This window comes from Polypterus senegalus, chromosome 3 (assembly GCF_016835505.1).
Source record: "Polypterus senegalus isolate Bchr_013 chromosome 3, ASM1683550v1, whole genome shotgun sequence".
In the NCBI taxonomy this organism is placed as follows: Eukaryota; Metazoa; Chordata; class Cladistia; order Polypteriformes; family Polypteridae; genus Polypterus; species Polypterus senegalus.
The window spans coordinates 281,782,999-281,804,486 of record NC_053156.1 but is presented as its reverse complement, the minus strand read 5'-3'; the positions used below and the strand labels follow the sequence as shown (position 1 = coordinate 281,804,486).

The 21,488-nt window shown below is 42.8% G+C and overlaps 1 protein-coding gene across 2 annotated transcripts; it reads left to right on the top strand.

Annotated features, from left to right (window-relative positions):
• Window positions 1–216: 216 nt before the first annotated feature.
• Window positions 217–19,847, top strand: LOC120526241 (adenosine receptor A3-like). Of its 2 annotated transcripts, XM_039749310.1 has the most exons (4): window positions 217–807; window positions 8,525–9,194; window positions 12,525–12,630; window positions 19,689–19,847. In XM_039749310.1, the coding sequence occupies exons 1-3, from the start codon at window positions 476–478 to the stop codon at window positions 12,591–12,593; spliced, it is 1,071 nt and encodes a 356-aa protein (XP_039605244.1). In that variant the 5' UTR covers window positions 217–475; the 3' UTR covers window positions 12,594–12,630; window positions 19,689–19,847. The 2 variants fall into 2 exon arrangements, with proteins under 2 accessions (XP_039605244.1, XP_039605245.1); XM_039749311.1 differs by lacking the exon at window positions 12,525–12,630.
• Window positions 19,848–21,488: the final 1,641 nt, after the last annotated feature.

Below are 21,488 nucleotides of genomic sequence, written 5' to 3'. Positions count from 1 at the left end.
TCTGCACATTTTCAAAGCTGATGAAAGCAGTTTAGGTTCACAGGGGGCGGTGGGGTGGGATGCCAGTTAGTCTGTTAATGTTCCATGCACCACACTTGATAGGGAGGCCAGTTTGCTCGTCGGACCCCTCTGTGCCGGCAGGCAGCACTTCCTCTCACGCTGACTCCTCCCAGCCGAGTGTGCGGCAGCTCGAGTCTAACAACGCCTTCACGAGGAACAGGCGACAGCGGCAGGACTGCCAGTCAGCTCACCATGGGCTCCTCGACAAGTCGGCCGTTTTGCTGACAGCCGCTGAGAAGCATCAGAGGGGCTACAACATGAGGACTGAAGAAAAGCAAACAGAGCCTGGTGTCAGACAGCCAAATTAGGAAGGAAGGAAGACCACCTGGACATTGGCAAACCACAGGACCACCTCAGGATAAGCAAAAAAAAAGGCCACCAAGAAGCAATAAGTAGAAAAGCCTGGAGATCCAACATGCAGAGCAAAGAGGAAACTTGGTACGTGATGGTGGAGCTGATCATTGGCCTGTTGGCATGCTTGGGCAACACGGTGGTCATCTGGGCGGTGAAGCTCAACCACAGACTCAGGGAGCCCACCTTCTATTTCATCGTCTCCCTGGCCGTGGCGGACATAGCGGTGGGCGCAGTGGTCATTCCTCTGGCGGTGGTGATCAACTTTGGGCTTCAAACCCACTTTTATAGCTGTCTCTTCCTTGTTTGCATTCTGCTGGTGCTGACCCAGAGCTCCATCATGTCTCTGCTGGCCATTGCGATTGACCGCTATCTGCGTGTCAAAATAGCCAAGAGGTGAGTCGTTTCTTTACGTGATGTTTGAATGGTGGGCTTGGGCGGGATGGGTGGCAACAGTAACCCCAGATCCACACTACAAATGGACAAAAAGGGCAGTCAGTCCTGATCCACAGCAATTTGATGAAAACCCCACAGGTGTTGAGCACGGGCGCCAGGGGCTGGCAGGGTGTGTGCCATTTCTCCTCATGAATACTGTTTGTCATTCATCCATTTTCTGGGTCCTTCAATCCAGTTCAGGGCAGGCTTTGGATTCTATTTGAATTCAGTGACTCAAAAGGCTGCAGTGGTCCAACAAGACCCCAAACTCAACTAAGAATAACAATGGGCTGGTTTACAGGAGTGTGGTGGGTGGCTCAGTGGTTAGGGCTGCTGACTCAGCTCCAGGGCCTCTGTGAAGTTTGCATGTTGAACCAGTTTCTCTGTGTGCATAGCAATTTTGATTTGACTCTCACATCCTAAAACTGTGCCAGTTAGCAGAACTGGCAGTGGGTGGATGGGCAAATTTGTCAATATGCCCAGCTATGGACTGGCACTCCATCCAGAGATCAGTGCTGTTTTGTAACTTTGTGCTGCTGGGTTTGGCACCCGCCTGTGACACCATGTACTGGGTGGGCAGTGAATGAGAAAGAAGGAGGAGGAAAGGGGATGCCCTGACTGTAGATGATTTAAACCTGATAGATAGATAGATAGATAGATAGATAGATAGGCACTATATAACTGATAGATAGATAGATAGATAATGAAAGGCACTATATAATAGATAGATAGATAGATAGATAGATAGATAGATAGATAGATAGATAGATAGATAGATAGATAGATAGATAGATAGATAATGAAAGGCACTATATAATAGATAGATAGATAGATAGATAGATAGATAGATAGATAGATAGATAGATAGATAGATAGAGTGAAAGGCACTATAAGATAGATAGATAGATAGATAGATAGATAGATGATACTGAAAGGCACTATAAGATAGATAGATAGATAGATAGATAATGTGAAAGGCACTATATAATAGATAGATAGATAGATAGAATGTATGGCACTGTAAGATAGATAGATAGATAGATAGATAGATAGATAGATAGATAGATAGATAGATAATGTGAAAGGCACTATATAATAGATAGATAGATAGATAGATAGATAGATAGAATGTATGGCACTATAAGATAGATAGATAGATAGATAGATAGATAGATAGATAGATAGATAGATAGATAGATAGATAGATAATGAAAGGCACTATATAATAGATAGATAGATAGATAGATAGATAGATAGATAGATAGATAATGAAAGGCACTATATAATAGATAGATAGATAGATAGATAGATAGATAGATAGATAGATAGATAGATAGATAATTTGTTGTTAGAGTGACACTTTGCTCTTTGCAGAAATTCCAGAAACATGACAAACACCCCCGTCAAATAAAAAACAAAGATATCTTTTTTTTTTGTAGTTTTGTCCTACATATTTCTGCTCAGCTCTTTGACTCCCATTTCCCAGGTTATGTTTTAACTTCACAGTTTTTACGTTTTTCTCTGTTTTACGTCTCCTCTGGACTTTTTCTACTGCTGTTATGTCCTTTTTGTAGCCTGGTGACCCAAACTGCTCCCAGTACTCCAGATGAGGCCTCACCAGTTTGTTATAAAGCCTGAGCAGAATCTCCTGTGACTTGTACTCCGCACATCAAGGCGCTATATAACCTGACATTCTGTTTGCCTTCTTGATGGCTGCTGAACTCTGTCTGGCATTGTCGAGTCTACTATGACTTCTAAATCCTTCGCTTAAGGCGCATACTTTCAAGTTTCAGACCTCCCATTGTGTACTCAAGCCTGACATGTTTACTTCCTACATGTAATACTTTACATTTATCTGCCACAAATCAGTCCAAGTGTGTCTGCTGTCCAGCTCCGTCTGTAATGATCCAACAGATTCAAGATCACCTGCAGACTTAGCCAGCTTGTTACTTATATTTCTGCCTTAAACATTTACATTTATTAAAAACAGCAGCAGCCCCAACACTGCCCCCTGCTGGACACCACTCTTAACATCAGCCAATTCTCTGCTGTTTTAGTTTTAGTAACCTTTTGGCCCCCTCTACACACAACATCCTGAACTCGCACTTCTTTTAGTCTGATGTGGCACGTTATAAAAAGCTTTTTGAAAGTCAAGATAAATAATATCATCTACTCCACTCTGATTGCACCCTTCTGTTGCTTTTTCATAGAATACCTGCATGTTGGTAAAACACGGCCTCCCTCTTCGGAACCCAAACTCCTCTTCTTGCCTTGTATTGTATTGAATTTCAATTCCCAGTTGTGACGTTTTCTTCATTTGGTTTCGCTTAGTGATGGCAGGACAGTAACCCTTAGGGGAAAATACGCTTAAGAAAGTAGCGGAATATTCAGGGTGACCTGGTGGCACTCAGGGTTTGTCAAGGCTGTATGTTCTTTTGGTGTTTGTGGGAACCTCATCTAAAAACACACTCCTGGGATGACTGGCAACTTTAACCTGCCCAGTGTTTGGGACTGTGCCCAGGGGGAGGCTGGCATTTCATCTACAGTAGGCTGCCTGTCCTTGCATCTGTGACACTAAAAGTAAATAAGTGATTCAGATCAAGCTTTATAGTCCTGCATTGTTTGTCTTGTTATATCCTGGGTGTCCAACTCTGGTCCTGTTGGGTCACAGCGGCTGGAGGTTTTCATTCTAACCATCTTCATAATTAGGGAGCCATTTTTTCATTGACGTGATTCAGATCCTTTAGTTGTTTCTTTTTGCCTAATGAGCGGCCAAACAATAATGAGACACAAAACAAGCCGCCACGTGACCAGCTCATCTGAAAATAAAGAAAGGTGAAGGTCTCGGTCATGTTGGTCCGCTCAGGTCACCAAAACATCTTGAAGGTGGTCTTAGAAAAAACAGAAAATCAACAGTCTGCTGTGGTAGAATGAGAGCAGCGACAAGTCCTGATATTCAATAACGACTTTAATTAACAGCAAGAATCGGCTTCTCATTAAGGAACTGCTTGGAGTGAAATTGGCTGGAATTTGACATTTCAGTTTAGCTGCTCATCGGTTAGCTCATTTCTGTTTGGCTGCCATTTAATCCATCCATCCATCCATTTTCCAACCTGCTATATCCTAACTACAGCATCACCGGGGTCTGTTGGAGCCAATCCCAGCCAACACAGGGCGCAAGGCAGGAAACAAACCCCGGGCAGAGCGCCAGCTCACCGCAGGGCACACACACCCTCACACCAAGCACAATTTAGGATCACCAATGCACCTAACCTGCATGTCTTTGGACTGTGGGAGGAAACCCACGAAGACATGGGGAGAACATGCAAACTCCACGCAGGGAGGACCCGGGAAGCAAACTCGGGTCTCCTTACTGTGAGGCAGCAGAGATAGCCACTGCGCCACCGTCCTGCCCGCTGCCATTTAATGAAGAAGAAAATCAATTCAGAGGACTGAATCTTTAAAAACAGAAATATTAAAATGAAGGGAAAAGGAAATAATTAGCAGTGAAAACTGATTAAGAAAAGGGTTAGAATGAAAACCTGCAGCCACTGCGGCCCACCAGTCCCGGAGTTGGACATTTCTGTGTTATATTGAACTGTTGCTCTGGTTTTTGGTAGTGTTATGGTGTATGTTAAATGTGCAGTATGTAGCTTTGCCTATGCACTGGGGACAGGAAGGAATACAATTTCATCCAGTCATAGAGTACACTATGTATGTGAATGAATGGCAAGAAAATCTGGTTGAGTTGACGTGAGTAAAGGTTGGATGGATGGCTGTGGAAATGAGCACTAGACACACAGCAGCAAGTGAACTCTTCGGAATTCTTTGGCTTTCTGCATTGATTCCTACTAAAATGTGGCCTGATCTCAATCTAAGTGACAACTACAGAAGGACACAACCTGACTAAACTAATAATGCACAAACAGTTGGACTTTCACGTCTTTATTGAGCACACTGAGTAATCAATCACAGTGAGGGCAGGAAAAGGTAGGGGACCTTCTGTGTTAGTGACCTCTCCAAAAGCTAACTGGAGGAAGGTGTTTTAAATAAGGAGACGAAAACAAAGGAGTCGGCTGCCCAGGTGTCTCAACCTTCAAATGAAGGCACACAAAGCCTACGTACTGACACATCACCTCAAGAAAGATCAGTCAGTGTGAACCATACCTCAATCCAAACAACCATCACAGAACCTTAGAAGACACATTATAGAGATGCCTGAAGCTGGAAAGGACTGCAAGAGCATTGTTGGGTGTTCATCAATCCATGGCAAGACAAGTTGTCTACAAGTGGAGAAAACTTCAGGACTGTAGCTGCTCACCCTAGGAGTGTAGGTCCCATGATACAGTCATATGAAAAAGTCTCGGAACCCCTCTTAATTCTTTGGATTTTTGTTTCTCATTGGTTGAGCTTTCAAAATAGCAACTTCTTTTTAATATATGACATGCCTTATGGAAACAGTAGGATTTCAGCAGTGACATTAAGTTTATTGGATTAACAGAAAAACTACAATATGCATCATAACAAAATTAGACAGGTAAGCTTAGTTGAGCCTCCTTTTGCAAATCTAACAGCCTCTAGACGCCTCCTATAGCCTTTAGTGAGTGTCTGGATTCTGGATGGAGGTATTTTTGACCATTCTTCCATATAAAATCCCTCCAGTTAAATGTGATGGCTGCCAATCATGGACAGCCTGCTTCAAATCAACCCATAGATATTCGATGATATTCAACTCAAGGGACTGTGACGGCCATTCCAGAACATTGTACTTCTCACTCTGCATGAATGCCTTTGTAGATTTCGAACTGTGTTTTGGGTCATTGTCTTGTTGGAATATCCAACACCTGCGTAACTTCAACTTTGTGACTGATGCTTGAACATTATCCTGAAGAATTTGTTGATATTGGGTTGAATTCATCCGACCCTCAACATTAACAAGGGCCGCAGTCCCTGAACTAGCCACACAGCCCGACAGCATGATGGGACCTCCATCAAATTTGACAGTAGGTAGCAGGTGCTTTTCTTGGACCGCAATGTTCTTCTTCCACAATGCAAAGTGCTTTTTGTTTTCACCAAATAACTCAATTTTTGTCTCATCAGTCCAAAGCACTTTGTTCCAAAATGAACCTGGCCTGTCTAAATGAGCATTTGCATACAACAAGCGACTCCGTTTTGTGGCGTGAGTGCAGAAAGGGCTTCTTTCTCATCACCCTGCCATACAGATGTTGTTTGTGCAAATTGTGCTGAATTGTAGAACAATGTAGAGATACACCATCTGCAGTGAGATGTTCTTGCAGGTCTGTGGAGGTGATCTGTGGGTTGTCTGTAACCATTCTCACAATCCTGCTCATATGCCGCTCCTGTATTTTTCTTGGCCTGCCAGACCTGCTGGGTTTAACAGCAACTGTGCCTGTGGCCTTCCATTTCCTGATTCCATTCCTTACAGTTGAAACTGACAGTTTAAACCTCTGAGAGAGCTTTTTGTAGCCTTCCCCTAAACCAGGAGACTGAATAATCTTTGTTTTCAGATCTTTTGAGAGTTGCTTTGAGGATCCCATGCTGGCTGTCACTCTTCAAAGGAGCGTCAAAGGGAAGCACAACTTGCAATTGACCAACTTAAATACCATTTATCACTCATGATTGGACACTCCTGTCTGTGAAGTTCAAGGCTTCACGAGCTCATCCAACCAATTTGGTGTTGCAAGTAATCAGGATTGAGCAGTGACAGGCATTCAAGTCAGCAAAATGACAAGGGGACCCACATTTGTGCACAGCCAGTTTTTCACATTTGATTTAATTTCATACAACTAAATACTGCGTCACTAAAAATCTTTGTTCGGAGAACACCTCCGTACTCAGATGTTCCTACGAAATGAAATACATACCACTTTTATCTTTGTTGTTGAAAGTAAATTATTATGCAGGCTGAGAGGGATTCCCAAACTTTTTCATGACTGTATAATATAAAAGTCATTCCTGAAAGAGGTTAGAGGGTAACAGCAAAAGAACTCCAGAAAAAATGTGAAAGGCTTTGTTCATTTGTCCACCGTCAGATCAGTCTTCATGGAAGGACACCACAAAGGAAACAATGGATGTCATAAAAAAAAAAAAGGCACGCCTCAATTTTGCTGAAGACCATCTGAATGTTCCACACTGCTTGTGAGAAAATGTTCTGTGTACAGTTGGGACAAAACGTGGAACATCAATACACAATGCTATGCTTGGAATCAAAAAAGGAACTGCAAACCAACATCAGAACTGTGAAGCATGGTGGAGGAAGCATCAGGGTTTGGGCCTGCTTTGCTGCCTCAGAGCCTGGACGCCTTGTAATCATTGAGAGAACAATGAACTCAGAGATGGATCAAGATGGGTGAATGTATGAGCAACAGTCTGTGACCTCAAGCTTAAGAGAGGCTGAATGATGCAACAAGACAATGACACAAAGCACACAAGTAGATCAACAAAAAAACCAAGAGTGGTCTCCCCAAGACCTTTTTGTATACTCAGATATGGGGATGGATATTTGAGAAATAACCCGGAAGACAATGATTATATTTTTATATTATGTAAATTAAACAACCATCAACAACAAATCAAATCAAATTAATAATATATTGAACAATTATTATAAAAGTAAAGTTATGTAAATGTAATAAATGTAATAAATGGTAAAGTATCACTTCCGGTTATCAGAAATAGCCCAAAAATTGATAGAAATCTACGTTTTGTACCCAATACGTGTATGAAAAATTTGTTTGACTTAACTGAAAGCGTATTCAAGTTATTGAGTTTACACACACAGACAGACATAATTCCAAAAATTGAATTTTTGGACTCAGGGAGGTCATCAAAATCTTGAAATGGAATTTTTGGACGATTCCAACAGTTTCCGTATACGAGAGAGTCAGGGAGGTCTAAAACATCGAGATTCATCAAAATCTCCACATCAAATTTTTTAACGATTCCAATCCTTTCCGTATACGAGAGAGTCAGGGAGGTCTAAAACATCGAGATTCATCAAAATCTCCACATCAAATTTTTGGACGATTCCAATCCTTTCCGTATATGAGAGAGTCAGGGGTCTAAAACGTTGAGATTCATCAAAATCTCGAAATCAAATTTTTTAACAATTTCAATACTTTCCCTATACTTCATATATAAGAAAGTAAAATGAAGAAAATGTGTATTTTGGGATGGCCAAGTCAGAGTCCTGACTGAAACCCGACTGAGATGCTGTCACATGACCTGGAAAGGGCTGTGCAATCAAGACATCCCAGAAATATTGATGAGTTGAATCAGATTTGTAGAGAGGAATGGTCCAGAGTTCATTGTCAACGTTGTGCAAGTCTCAGCAGCAACTACACGAAACACCTGGTGGAGGTTGCTGCTGCTAAATGAGGACCTACAAGTTATTAAGGGTTTGCTTTGTCCTGCCTGCACGGTGAACGATTACTCAATGTGCTCAGTGTGTGTGTGTGTGTGTTGTGCGTTTAGTCAAGTTGGGTTTGTCTTCTATGACCACATTTCATGAGCAGTCAATGCAGAAATCCACGTAATTCCAAGAGTTCACTTACTTTTTCTTGTAACTGGATGACATGTTTGTTAACCCAAATGATCTCTCAAGAAGATGGCACTCCTTTTTTATGTAAAACTAACACTCTCTTTGTTCTGACTTCAGGTACAAGAGCATCGCTACAAGACAGCGAGTCTGGATCGCCATTGGCCTGTGCTGGGCAATTTCAGTGGTGCTGGGTTTTCTGCCCATGTTTGGCTGGCACAGCAAGGAAGAGTTACAGGGCACAAACACTTCCTGCTTGGTCAATTGTACGTTCTTGGCTGTGGTCAGCATGTCCTACATGGTCTACCTGAACTTTGCGTCAGTGCTCGCCCCTCTGCTCATCATGGTGGTTCTGTACCTGGAAATATTTTATCGCATCAAAAAACACCTGAAAGTCAGTGTTGCCAGTTCAGGAGAATCCAATAAGGATTACCGAAAAGAGCAGAAGCTGGCCAAGTCCGTCACCTTGGTCCTCTTTATGTTTGCTGGGTGTTGGCTTCCCCTGCACATTGTAAACTGCATCATCTATTACAACAAAATCACCGATGTGCCCAGATATATCATCCTCATTGGCATCTCCCTGACACACAGCAACTCGGCCATCAACCCATTCATATATGCACTCAGAATCGGCAAAATCCAAGAGCCATTATTGTACATCTGGAAAAAGTACTTTTTGTTCAAAGACAACTCCAGCCAGACGCCGGAAGATAAAGAAGAAGTGGCCAGCAAGGCTGGTGCCAGTCAGACAGAGTGCCCCTTCGACGAGTCTGGTGACAGGCCCAAAACGGTAATACGGTGCAAGCCCTTTGTCTTGTTTCCAAGTTAGAGTTTAACTTGACCCTCCAGTCACTGATGTACTGGGGGGCGGGGGTCTCCAGACCATAAGGACCCCTCATCAGATCTTCACTAAGCCAGCCACAAAATATATATTCATTTTTGAAGAGACAAATACTAATTCTGTTGCATTATAAGGTTAAAGAAAAATGACAAACTGGTGTGTCATGTCGTGTGACGCTATGAATAACTCCGTGCCCGTTACTGAGTTTGTGAGAAAATATTGTCACAGAGCAGAAAGCTCTTCACAAGCATGTCTGATTTGCAGTAGGCTGGGTGGAGCTAAATGTTTGAGTGGCAGCAGGTGGGGAGGGGCTAGATGTCTAATTGACTTGAGGTGGGCGGGGTCAGATGTTTGAATTGCAACAGATTGGGTGGGGCCAGATGATTAAATGGCAGCCATCTGGATCTACTGGCATTAGTAAATATCAGAGCAACAAAGGTCTATATGCTTCCATGTTGTAAATAATAATAATGGCTTTTTATTTTTATAGCACCTTTCCCATACTCAGACTAAGGTTCCTATTGCACTTCTGTCTGATGTACAACAAATTACGAGCTTTGGTTCCTTGGCATCCATGACAAGGTCAGGTTCAGGTCAGGTTGGGGAGCATGCACTGGTACAGTGCGTTGCCGACCCACCACATGATGTAACAGCTCGGGATCCTGGTTGGCAACCCCCCAGGCAGACACGCCGTCCAGTCCCACCCACCAGAAATGACCCTCTATCTGACAGAGCCAGGTGTTACGTGAGCAACCCCTTGGCCTGGTCCAGCTGCTCAGGTCCTCAACAATGAGTATCTTATGAGGCAGACCACCCTCAGGGAATCGCACCACATGGCCGTAGTGCCGCAACTGACACTCCATCATAAACAATGCAGGTAATGTGCATAATTCGGGACTCGGTGAGCAAACCGCTCATTCAACACAAAGTCAAACCAGCGGTACCCAAGGATTCTCTGATGAGACACAGTACCGCAGGAGTCCGATCTTCATCTCAGGTCACTGGATAGCATCCATGTCTCACAATCGTATAGCCTCGATATAAGGAGTGCCACACACCCCATTCCAGCGATCTCATGACCCCCAACGCTCTCCCAATCCGTCTACTGACTTCATAGGAAGAGTCACCAGAGACGTAAGTGTCACTGCCGAGGTAACTAAACCTCTCGATGACGAGGTCGACACTCTCAACACAGACAGACACACTGCTGATGGCCGTTCCCAAGAGCTCATTAAAGGCCTTTATTTTTTTAATTTTATTTTATTTAAATGACCTTAATGACAAGGCTGCTAGAGTTTAATACAGAACCATATACATAATATACAGCTGTTTTTAATTTTCAGTGATTTCAAATATTTTCAATTATTTAAATCTTATAGATCTACTTAAAACAAACTTTTCAAATAATTGAAACTTATATATTTGATGTTTAATTATACAGCAACACTGAATAATTTTTAATATTTGCTTATTATTTTTGTTCAATGTAACGGCTTCTGCAATAGCTTTATTGTTCAAAGTGCTAACTGATATTCATATAATTACACAAACACAGAAGACAGCACTACTACTACTACAGGTGACAAGGATGGATAGATAGATAGATAGATAGATAGATAGATAGATAGATAGATAGATATGAAAGGCACTATATAATAGATAGATAGATAGATAGATAGATAGATAGATAGATAGATAGATAGATAGAAATAAAAGGCATTATATAACAGATAGATAGAAAAGGCACTATATAATAGATATATAGATAGATAGATAGATAGATAGATAGATAGATAGATATGAAAGGCACTATATAATAGATAGATAGATAGATAGATAGATAGATAGATAGATAGATAGATAGATAGATATATAGATAGATAGATAGATAGATAGATATGAAAGGCACTATATAATAGATAGATAGATAGATAGATAGATAGATAGATAGATAGATAGATAGATAGATAGGATATTTTAAAGATGCTGTATGTAAATAATAATAGTACAACTGAAATAAACGCTTTCAGCTTTCCCCATATTCATTAAGCAAGATCCTAACTGGCTTCACGTCTCAGAGTGACACAGATGTGGCTCTACTCTTAGCAGTAAAAGCGTTGGATCCATTTTCCTAGTTTAGTTGCTACCCGTGTCTTCACCAGAAGTTCAGAGAGCTCATGAGCCGTTCCTAACTCGCATTCATGCAGAGATCCTGGGAAAGACTGAATGTCTTGGAATATTTGGACAACAATGAATAAAGATATATTGACAGAGATTGAATAATATTTGTAGTACATCTTGTACTCACATGAACGTTTCATCGACTTGGAGAAGCTTTGTGCTGTCAGCCGAAATCAAATGGTGGTAACGTTACGTGTAAAATGCCGTTTCACAATAGTGATGATTTCAGTAGTCACAGCCATTTCTTGAATTTTGCACCAAGTTGTGAACGGCCTAACAGTGGGTGAGGTAGCACACAGATTCGGACATTTCACTACCACTCCACGCGAGGTAATCAGCACCCACATAAAGAGGGGTCATGGACCTTTTTATCTTTACAGAATTGTTCACATTTTCAAGAAAAATAGCTCAACATGAATAATCACACCTAAGCCATTTTTCCCACACACAATGGAGTTCAAAATAGTCAATTTGGGTGTGGAACCGCCAATCTTGCAATTAAGAGTCTCACTCATTCTGCCAGTGTGTGCCTGCACGTGTGGCGATGGACTGGTGCAGTGTGCCCATGGTCCCCGGCTGAAAGGGGTTTGAAGATGTCTGTACATCTCCTCATATATTCCAATAATTACCATTTGTCTAAAGGACCTCCCTGCTGTGTTCCCCCGTGTACTCGTGTGTCTTTGTGCCAGGACTCCAGCTGCTCCTCACTGGCACTGTTCCACTCTCTGACAAACCTAAATTGGCCCAGCGCTGGAGTGATTGTGGGTGCGCCTTGGCATCTCATCCAGGTTTGTGACCTCTCTTATGCCTCATGCTGGCAGAACAGACCCTGCACTCCATGATGGACCTGGAAAAAGTGGTTTAGGACTATAAATGGATTAACAGACTTGTCCATTTAATAACAAAGAGGAACGACTGTTTTACCCTCACCTATCCATACAAAATGCAACGATTTCTATTGCATTTGGATGAACCTCATCAAACTACATGAAATAGACAATTAGAAGATGGAGGACTATGCATGGTGGTCAATGTTCATGAAACTGATCTTCTGGAACAGGAAAAGGAAACTCAAATTAGTTTTTATCTCATTTTTAGGGCCCTGCGATGACCTGCCACCCTGTCCCAAAGCTGGCTGCTCTCCTGCACTCGATGCTGCCAAGATAAACTCAGGCCCGCTGTCACCATGAACTGGATTCAGAAGGTTGGTGCACATTCTGCCATGCTTATCATATTTCTCAACTTTACATGAATCCATTTTCTGACCCCTCAAGTATGGTAGGTTAGGGTTAGCACAGCAGTAGCCTTGGCATGACGAGTCTGACTTTTCAATTGTTATCCAGGGACGAGATTTATGAAATAAAGAGAGGCCTGACGTGTATATGCAACGTTCCACAGAAAAGTCGAGATTTATAAAGAACACTTGACGAGGGAACGTGAGCCATTTGTACGCAACATTTCAGAGAAAGTGGGAAAAGACGACTCCCTCGATCAAGTAGAGAAATGCAGCCAAACCAGCTAAATGACGACTCACAAGCATAATAATTCACATTGGCGAGCCATTGTTAGAATGTGCGTCGATGGGACAAACATATTAAAGCTCAAAAGTGATGACTATGCATGTACAGGTGCATCTCAATAAATTAGAATATCATCGAAAAGTTAATTTAGTTCAGTAATTCAATTCAAAACGTGAAACTCATATATTATATAGATTCATTGCACACAGAGTGATAGATGTTTTAGAAGTGTTTATTTCTTTTCATTTTGCTGATCATGGTCTACAGGTAATGAAAACCCAAAATTCAGTATCTCAGAAAATTAGAATATTACATAAGACCAATAAAAATAAAAGATTTTTAATACAGAAATGTTGGCCTACTGAAAAGTCTGTCCATGTAGGCACTCAATACTCGGTCGGGGCTCCTTCTGCATGAATTACTGCATCAATGTGGTGTGGCATGGAGGCGATCAGCCTGTGGCACTGCTGGGGTGTTATAGAAGGCCCAGAAGCTTTGATGGTGGCCTTCAGCTCGTCTGCATTGTTGTGTCTGGTGTCTCCATCATCTTCCTCTTGACAATACCCCAAAGAGTCTCTAAGGGATTTAAATTAGGCACGTTTACTGGCCAATCAAGCACACTGATACCATGGTCATTAAACCAGGTACTGGTACTTTGTGGCAGTGTGGGCAGGTGGCAGGTCCTGCTGGAAAATGAAATCAGCATCTCCATAAAGTTTGTCAGTAGAGGGAAGCATGAAGTGCTCTAAAATTTCCTGGTAGACGTCTGAGCCGACTTTGGACTTTTGATAAGACACAGTGGACCAACACCAGCAGATGACATGGCTCTCTAAATCACCACTGACTGTGGAAACTTCACACCGGACCTCAAGCAACTTGGATTCTGTGCCTCTCCACTCATCTTCCAGACTCGGGGACCATGACTTCCAAATTAAACGCACAATATACTTTCATCTGAAAAGCAGACTTTGGACCACCGAGCTGTTAACAGTCCAGTCCGTTTTCTTCTTAGTCCAGGTACGACACTTCTGACGTTGTCTCTGGTTCACGAGTGGCTTGGCACAAGGAATGCTGTGACAGTTGTAGCCCATTCCCAGATACACGTCTGTATGTGGTGGCCCTAGAAGCACTGACTCCAGCCGCAGTCCACTCCTTGGGAATCTCCCCCAAATCTTCCCAATCCTCTCAAGGCTGCGGTTATCCCTGTTGCTTGTGCACCTTTTTCTGCTGCCACATTTTTTCCTTCCACTCAACTTTCCATTAATATGTTTGGATACGACACTCTGTGAACAGCCAGCCTCTTTAGCAATGACCTTTGGTGGCTTAGCCTCCTTGTGGAGTGAGGGTCTCAAGGACTGTCTTCTGGTCAACTGTCGAGTCAGCAGAGAGACCATTTCAAGGCTCAGGAGACCTTTGAGGTGTTTTGGGGTCATTAGTCGAGTGGAGCGGGACACCAGGAGTCTCTTTCACAATATTCTAATTTTCTGAGATACTGAAGTTTGAGTTTTCATTACCTGTAAGCCATAATCAGCAAAATGAAAAGAAATAAACGCTTGAAATCTATCACTCTGTGTGTAATAAATCTATATAACATATGAGTTTCACTTTTTGAATTGAATTACTGAACTGAATTCACTTTTCGATGATATTCTAATTTAATGAGATGCACTTGTATGTGACTTGTCTTTTTAGAGGTCAATGCTGCATATTTGCACTGAAGAGCTTTTGTTTTTTTGTCATTTTCTTTGAGTTATCTGAGCACAGACGTCAATCACTGCGTGTGCACACAAAGCTCCACTCCTCACACCTTACTGCCTGTTTAGAGCCCACGCCATGCCTTGCTTGTGTCAAGCCAGCCCTGAAAGCACTGAAGCACAGAAAAAATGTATTTTTGTTCTTTCGACACTCATCAACAGAAAGACTCTTTAATGTCCAAGTAAAAACAGATCTCTGCACAGTAGTCTAACTTAATTATATAGCGGAACTTCAGTTCACGAACGTCTCGGCACACGTACAAATCGGGTTACGACCAAAAGGTTCACCAAACTTTTGAATCTATTCATGACCACAAACTCGGGTGCCAAACAAGCCAGTTTCCCTTTCGGTTTGTGCGCACCGATGATTTCCACACATGTTCAGTCTCTCTTTGTACTGTACATTGTTCTCGGTGCAACACGCAGAGGGACTCGCCCTCAGAACTGTAACCTCCTCTCAAACCAGCTTCCTCCTGTGGTATAGTGGGACCACAGCTCCCATCAAAAAGGCCAGTTTTAATAAATAACTAAATAAATAAAGACAGAGCAGGAGAGAGAGAGAGTGTGAGAAAGAGAGAGAGAGAGAGAGGGAGAGAGAGAGAGAGAAAGAGAGAGAGAGAGAGAGAGAGAGGGAGAGAAGGAGAGAGAGAGAAGGAGGGAGAGAGAGAGAGAGAAAGAGGGAGAGAAAGAGGGAGAGAGAGAGAGAGAGAGAAGGAGGGAGAGAGAGAGAGAGAGGGAGGGAAAAGGAGGGAGAGAGAGAAGGAGGGAGAGAGAGAGAGAGAGAGGGAGAGAGAGAGAGAGAAGGAGGGAGAGAGAGAGAGGAGGGAGAAGGAGGGAGAGAGAGAAGGAGAGAGAGAGAGAGAGAGAGAGAGAGGGAGAGAGAGAGAGAGAGAGGAGAGAGAGAGAGAGGAGGGAGAGAGAGAGGAGGGAGAGAGAGAGAGAGAGAGAGAGAGGAGAGAGAGAGAGGAGAGAGAGAGAGAGAGAGAGAGAGAGAGGGAGAGAGAGAGAGAGAAGGAGGGAGAAGGAGGGAGCGAGCCTGCGTGTGCAGCTGAGCAGGGAGCCTGGGTGTTTGTCTCAGTGTTATTCAATGTTTTTACATTTAGTTTACTATTACACTGTGCATTCTATGGTATAATTAAGTATTTTTGTGCTTAAAAATCTTTAACGAAAATATATTTACATACAGTTCATACGGTCTGGAACGGATTAATTGTATTTACATACAATCCTATGGGGGAAATTACTTTGGGTCACGACCAAATTGGGTTACGACCAGAGTTTTGGAACAAATGATGGTCATCAACTGAGGTTCCACTGTAAATATAAAACACAAAATATTGAACCCCAAAAGTATTAAATTAGTGATGTGCAAAATGATTTGTTTTGTGAATCGATTCATTTCGTTCAGCTCACCAATACAATAAGAATCTTTGAATCACTGATTCATTCACTTCATAACAACGATCAGCTATAGTCTAGTTTAAACTCTCGAGATCTGTACCAGCTGTAACTACCGAACAATATCTACTTTATATATATATAAAATTCTAAGCCTAAAAGTGCAACGATTTTATGTGACATTTTTGTGTTACATTTTTTGTCATGCTTTAAATCCAGCCTATTTTAAACCTACATATATATATGTTTGGTATCATTGTTTTAAGAATATATTAAATTTTAATGTGATGTTGTTAGATTTTCAGATTCTTATTCTGTTTTTAAATTATAAACTAAAAAATATCAAGAACTCACGTCCTGCGAGACGAAACTTTGTGCCAAGAGATTTAACCACACCCTGGGCCGGAAATAAAAGACAAAGAGTAGGACAGCTGCAGTACAGTCTTTTAAACGATGAGATGCAGATCACGTGGCACAGCAGCAAGCCAGCAGCTGACCGAGCAAAGAGGAGGTAACAAATAATCTGTATTTGTTTCCCATTGTATCAAGAGGGGGTTTCAGAGGAGCAACTGTGTCTCCTTGGGGTGCGTTCAGCCCCCCTCTTCACAACACGAGCGACAGAGACACAAAGTAGCTGGCATGTTGCGCAGGCCAGGGGTTGGCGAGCAAAGGTAGCGAGCATGGGAACCCCTAGTAAACAAAATAAAAAGCAAGCACCAAAATAAGCAATTCACACATCATCATCAACATAATAACAATAAGAATAATAATAATTCTCTTCCTATTAGATTTAGACAATAAATACAATTTCAACAATACAAAAATAAACAATCCTACACATAGAACTTCAGAATAGCACAGACATCATGATAAAACTATGAGAACATTGAAATATGACTGAATTAAACGGGTTTCAGTTTTGGATTAACTCCCACAATTCCCTCATTTTATATCACGTCCTTTCTGAATAGAATCTCCCATACAAGTATCATCAGCGAACTGAACTGCGATTCAATGTGCTGTGTGACACGTGTCTGCAGTTCGCTCCTCCATTCAGTCCACAAACGGATTCTTTCGGTGAACTATTTCAGTGCCCTGTACTGGGGTGAGCGCGAGTCTGTGAGCGTGAGGTCGTGAATGAACTTGCAATGGCTGTCCACATCAGTAGCGAGCACACTGGTTCATTCAGTCAGAGTGATCTGGTCAGTGGGAGGTGCTTGATGTCATTTCCCAGGCCAGTCATTGGCTAGCTGTCATCATGACCGTTTTGCTGAAACAGTGTACTGATTGGCTATTTTCCCTGAAGACAGCAGCCATTTAAATCAAATTAAGATGATAGTTTCAGACTGTTGTGGAATACGCTATAAAACGCAGCGCGCACTGCGCATGCCTCATAGAGATTGGTTTATTAATGTCATTGTAGCAGTACATTCGTTCAGAGAGCAAGACAAGTCCAAAAGAAGTAGTTTGTTCATTGCACATCATTAGCTTTAATATGACATACCTAAATCATCACTGGTGCAGACGTCACACAATTAGTCCAATGGAGACCACCTGCCTGAGGCTTTACTTGATTGTAGTCTCCACAATGCCTCTGCGTGTAGAAGGACCAACTTGTATCAGTATGGTGGGCTGACCTACACAACAAAGACAAAAGAACACTCCACGAAACTCAGTGAGAAGCACAAGTCAGACAAGAAAATATCCAAGTCACTGAACAAAGTTAGCTGAAAGAAGCTTCCATGGTCTGATAGACGAGACCAAAATTCAGATCTTTGGCCATCAGAATAATCACCATGTTTGAAAACGCACACATTATAAAAACGCAACGTCTTCCCCCCATGATGCTTGGTGGTGGGCTGCAGCATCAGGCTGTGGGGATGCTTTTCTGCAGCAGGCCCTGGAAGGCTTGCGAGGGTAAAAATGAACGCAGCAAAATACGGAGAAATCCGGGAGGGAAACCTGATGCAGTCTGCAAGAAACCGACGCCCTGGGAGCAGAAGATTTGTTTTTCCAGGAAGACAACGAGCCCAAGCCACACAGGAATGGCTTCAAAACAACAATGTGAATGTCCTGGAGTGAGAGATCTCAGGTCAGTTTAGGATCTGTGGATGGACTTGACAAAGGAACAAAATGCCACCTGACAGTGCCTGAGCTCTTCGGCAAAGACAAAAGGGGAGAAATGGGAGAGTGAAGATGAGCAAAGAAAGAGAGACCTGAGCACACAAAACCATAATCTAAAACATAACAACACAACTACGCCACAGAAAAAGGAAAACAACATAAATACACAGTACTGTAGTAACAGAAAAAATGACTGTAAAAAAAATTCCTTACCTTTATTCCTTCTGATCTCTTTACAATGTCTAATTTCACTTCCACCATGAAGGCTTTCCTCTTCTTTGAAGCACTGCCATCTGAAGACTCTGATTTGTGTTTAGGAGCCATGATAAGGACCACAAAATCGGCAAACCAAGCCACACAAACGGAACACTTCCTCCGCACGCAACCAATCTAGTTCGCCAACTCCTTCTTCCTCACCAACTCCTTCATCTGCACGCAACCAATCTAGTTCGCCAACGCAACCAATCTAGTTCGCCAACTCCTTCTTCTCCAAGACGCAACCAATCTAGTTCACCAACTCCTTCTTCATCTGCATGCAACCAATCTAGTTCGCCAACTCCTTCATCTGCATGCAACCAATCTCGCACGCAACCAATCTAGTTCACCAACTCCTTCATCTGCACGCAACCAATCTAGTTCACCAACTCCTTCATCTGCATGCAACCAATCTAGTTCGCCAACTCCTTCATCTGCACGCAACCAATCTAGTTCACCAACTCCTTCTTCATCTGCACGCAACCAATCTAGTTCGCCAACTCCTTCTTCATCTGCACGCAACCAATCTAGTTCACCAACTCCTTCTTCATCTGCACGCAACCAATCTAGTTCACCAACTCCCTCACTCATACGCTGCGTTACTGCGTATTCTTCCTCCGCACGCAACTACTTCGTCCACATAGTCTGTAAGTACGACGCTAATGGCATAAGCTGAAACAGGTCTCAGTTTTTTTAAGTTTTTATGGCAGTGAGTGTTGTAAACTCGAAACATCGTATGTCAAGACGTTGTAGCCCGAGAACTCCCTGTATGTACATCTTCTTATTATTTATCATATAGTGCCTTTCATATCCATCTCTCCAAGGTAGTGTATTCCTCCAATATCCCCTAAGACATGTTGTGTCGGTGGGTGGTCCCTGCACTGGCCTTCTGCCCTATGCGATCGGCACGATCTCCACCATGCTGTGACCCTGACCCAGATTAGGCCATTTTCAGTCCGGTGTAATTAAACGGGGTGTTAAGAGAGACTTTCTCCGCCCATAGTAGACTGCGGTGTCCACACTGTCAGATTAGTGAAGTGCTGTCACTTTCCTCCACGGTTTCAAGTCCGTTATTCAAGCTTGATTTTACGTAGTGCCATCTGTAATGAACACGTTCACAAAGTCTTGCACCTCAAATTACTTGATTGTCTTTGCTGTATAAATGTTACTGTTACTCACACAAATTTGACTTTTTATTCCCACCTTCTCAGGAATGCTGATGTTTTGAAGCTCCATTACAAAGTGAACCAAGTGGAAGTCGGTGCAGATTGTTGCAGAATACTGTGTATTCACCATTAAAGTGCTGGACTGGCAAAGGTCTTCAGATTAAAACTGCAAAAATATAAACTAATAAAATCATACTAAACTGCCTTCATTTCTTTCTTTAATAAAAACATTTAAACTGTACGAGGTCCTACTGGGTGCCGCTGAGCTGACAACATAACAACACAAGATGTCTGACCAATCAAAGGAGGCCATTCAGTCGCTCAATGGAAGGTCTTAAGCAAGCCTGCAGAACTATATGTCATTCATCAGTGGGGCGCCTCCATGTGGGCATCTACTGAACGCTGCTTGGGAAGGAAAAGTGTGATACGTTAGTCTTGGTGAACAATCTGGAAGTAGAAAATACATCCATGAGTTCAAGTGTGCCAGTCGCATGCTGTGGTGTGACTAGGATGTGTTATGTGAACGGGTGGCCCTGCAATGGATTGTCATCCTGTCCACGGTTGGTTCCTGAGTGCACTCAGTGCTGCCATCATGGGCCCCTGTGACTTCATTTGGATTAAGCAGGTTTGAGAATGTTACGGTCTCGATCCAAGTTGTGTCTAACTGCTCTAAACAAGTTTATTTCTCATCCTTTATTGGGTAGTGACCCACTTTTTCCTTGTATGAGTACCTTTGGGGTAAATGGAGCACAAAAGGCAGTCCAGAGCAGGGGATGCGTATGGTTCTCCCTTGATGAATTTAGTGCAGCCTTCAGAACTTGGAGGGATTGCAATCGGATGTTGCACAGCCATCAGGGGATGAGTTAGGTCCCTGATTGCTAGTCCAGCACGATTGTTAGATAGTTGTTGTTATGGGTGTGTGACCCTTTGGTAAATTAAATGTGATCATTAAAGTGAGGGCAGGGGGGTATTATCAGGCACAATCCTTGGGGGTCCCCAACACAATCATCAGAGTTGCAATTTACTTGCAACACACTACCATTATAAACAATAGCATCGTGTCCCACTCTCTAAACTCCATTTGGCAGCAATTGTGCCATCTGAACTGATCAGCAGACAACTTTAGCATTGTCTTTGGCAAAACTGGAAAATTCCTGTGATGGTTTGTGACCAGGGGAAGAATAATCTTGTCCTTTGTCAAATTGCTGTGGGGCACCTGTTGGTAAAGAAAGATTCATTGATCTTGACTTTGCTGATGATGCTGTGATCTTCATGGAGGCTCTGATCGGGGCGCTCAAAAGACTGATGGAGGAGTCTGAGTGTCTGGGCTTGCGAGTGTCCTGATTAAAAACAAGATCCAGGCCTTTAATGACCTCCTGGGCACGGCCATCAGCAGTGTGTCTGTCTGCGGAGAGAGTGTCGACCTTGTTGAAAGGTTCATTTACCTTAGGAGTGACATTCATATAGTCAGTAGACAGACTGGGAGAGCATGGGGGGATCATGAGGTCACTGGAAAGGGGTGTGTGGTGCTCCCGATATCTGAGCAAAAGGATGAAGGTCCAAGTCTTTAGAGTCCTGGTGCTTCCTGTTTAGCTATATGGCTGTGAGACATGGATGCTATCTAGTGACCTGAGACGAATACTGGACTCCTTTGCTAGTGTGACTGCTTGGGTTATGCTGCTTTGACTTTGAGGCGAATGAGTGGTTGCTCATGGAGTCCTGAATGACGCTCAGTACCTGAACTGTGAGGGATCGTCATGTTATGGGATTACAGCCATGTGGTGCGATTCTCCGAGGGTGATCCGCCTTACAGGATCCTCATTGTTGAGGACCTGAGCAGCTGGA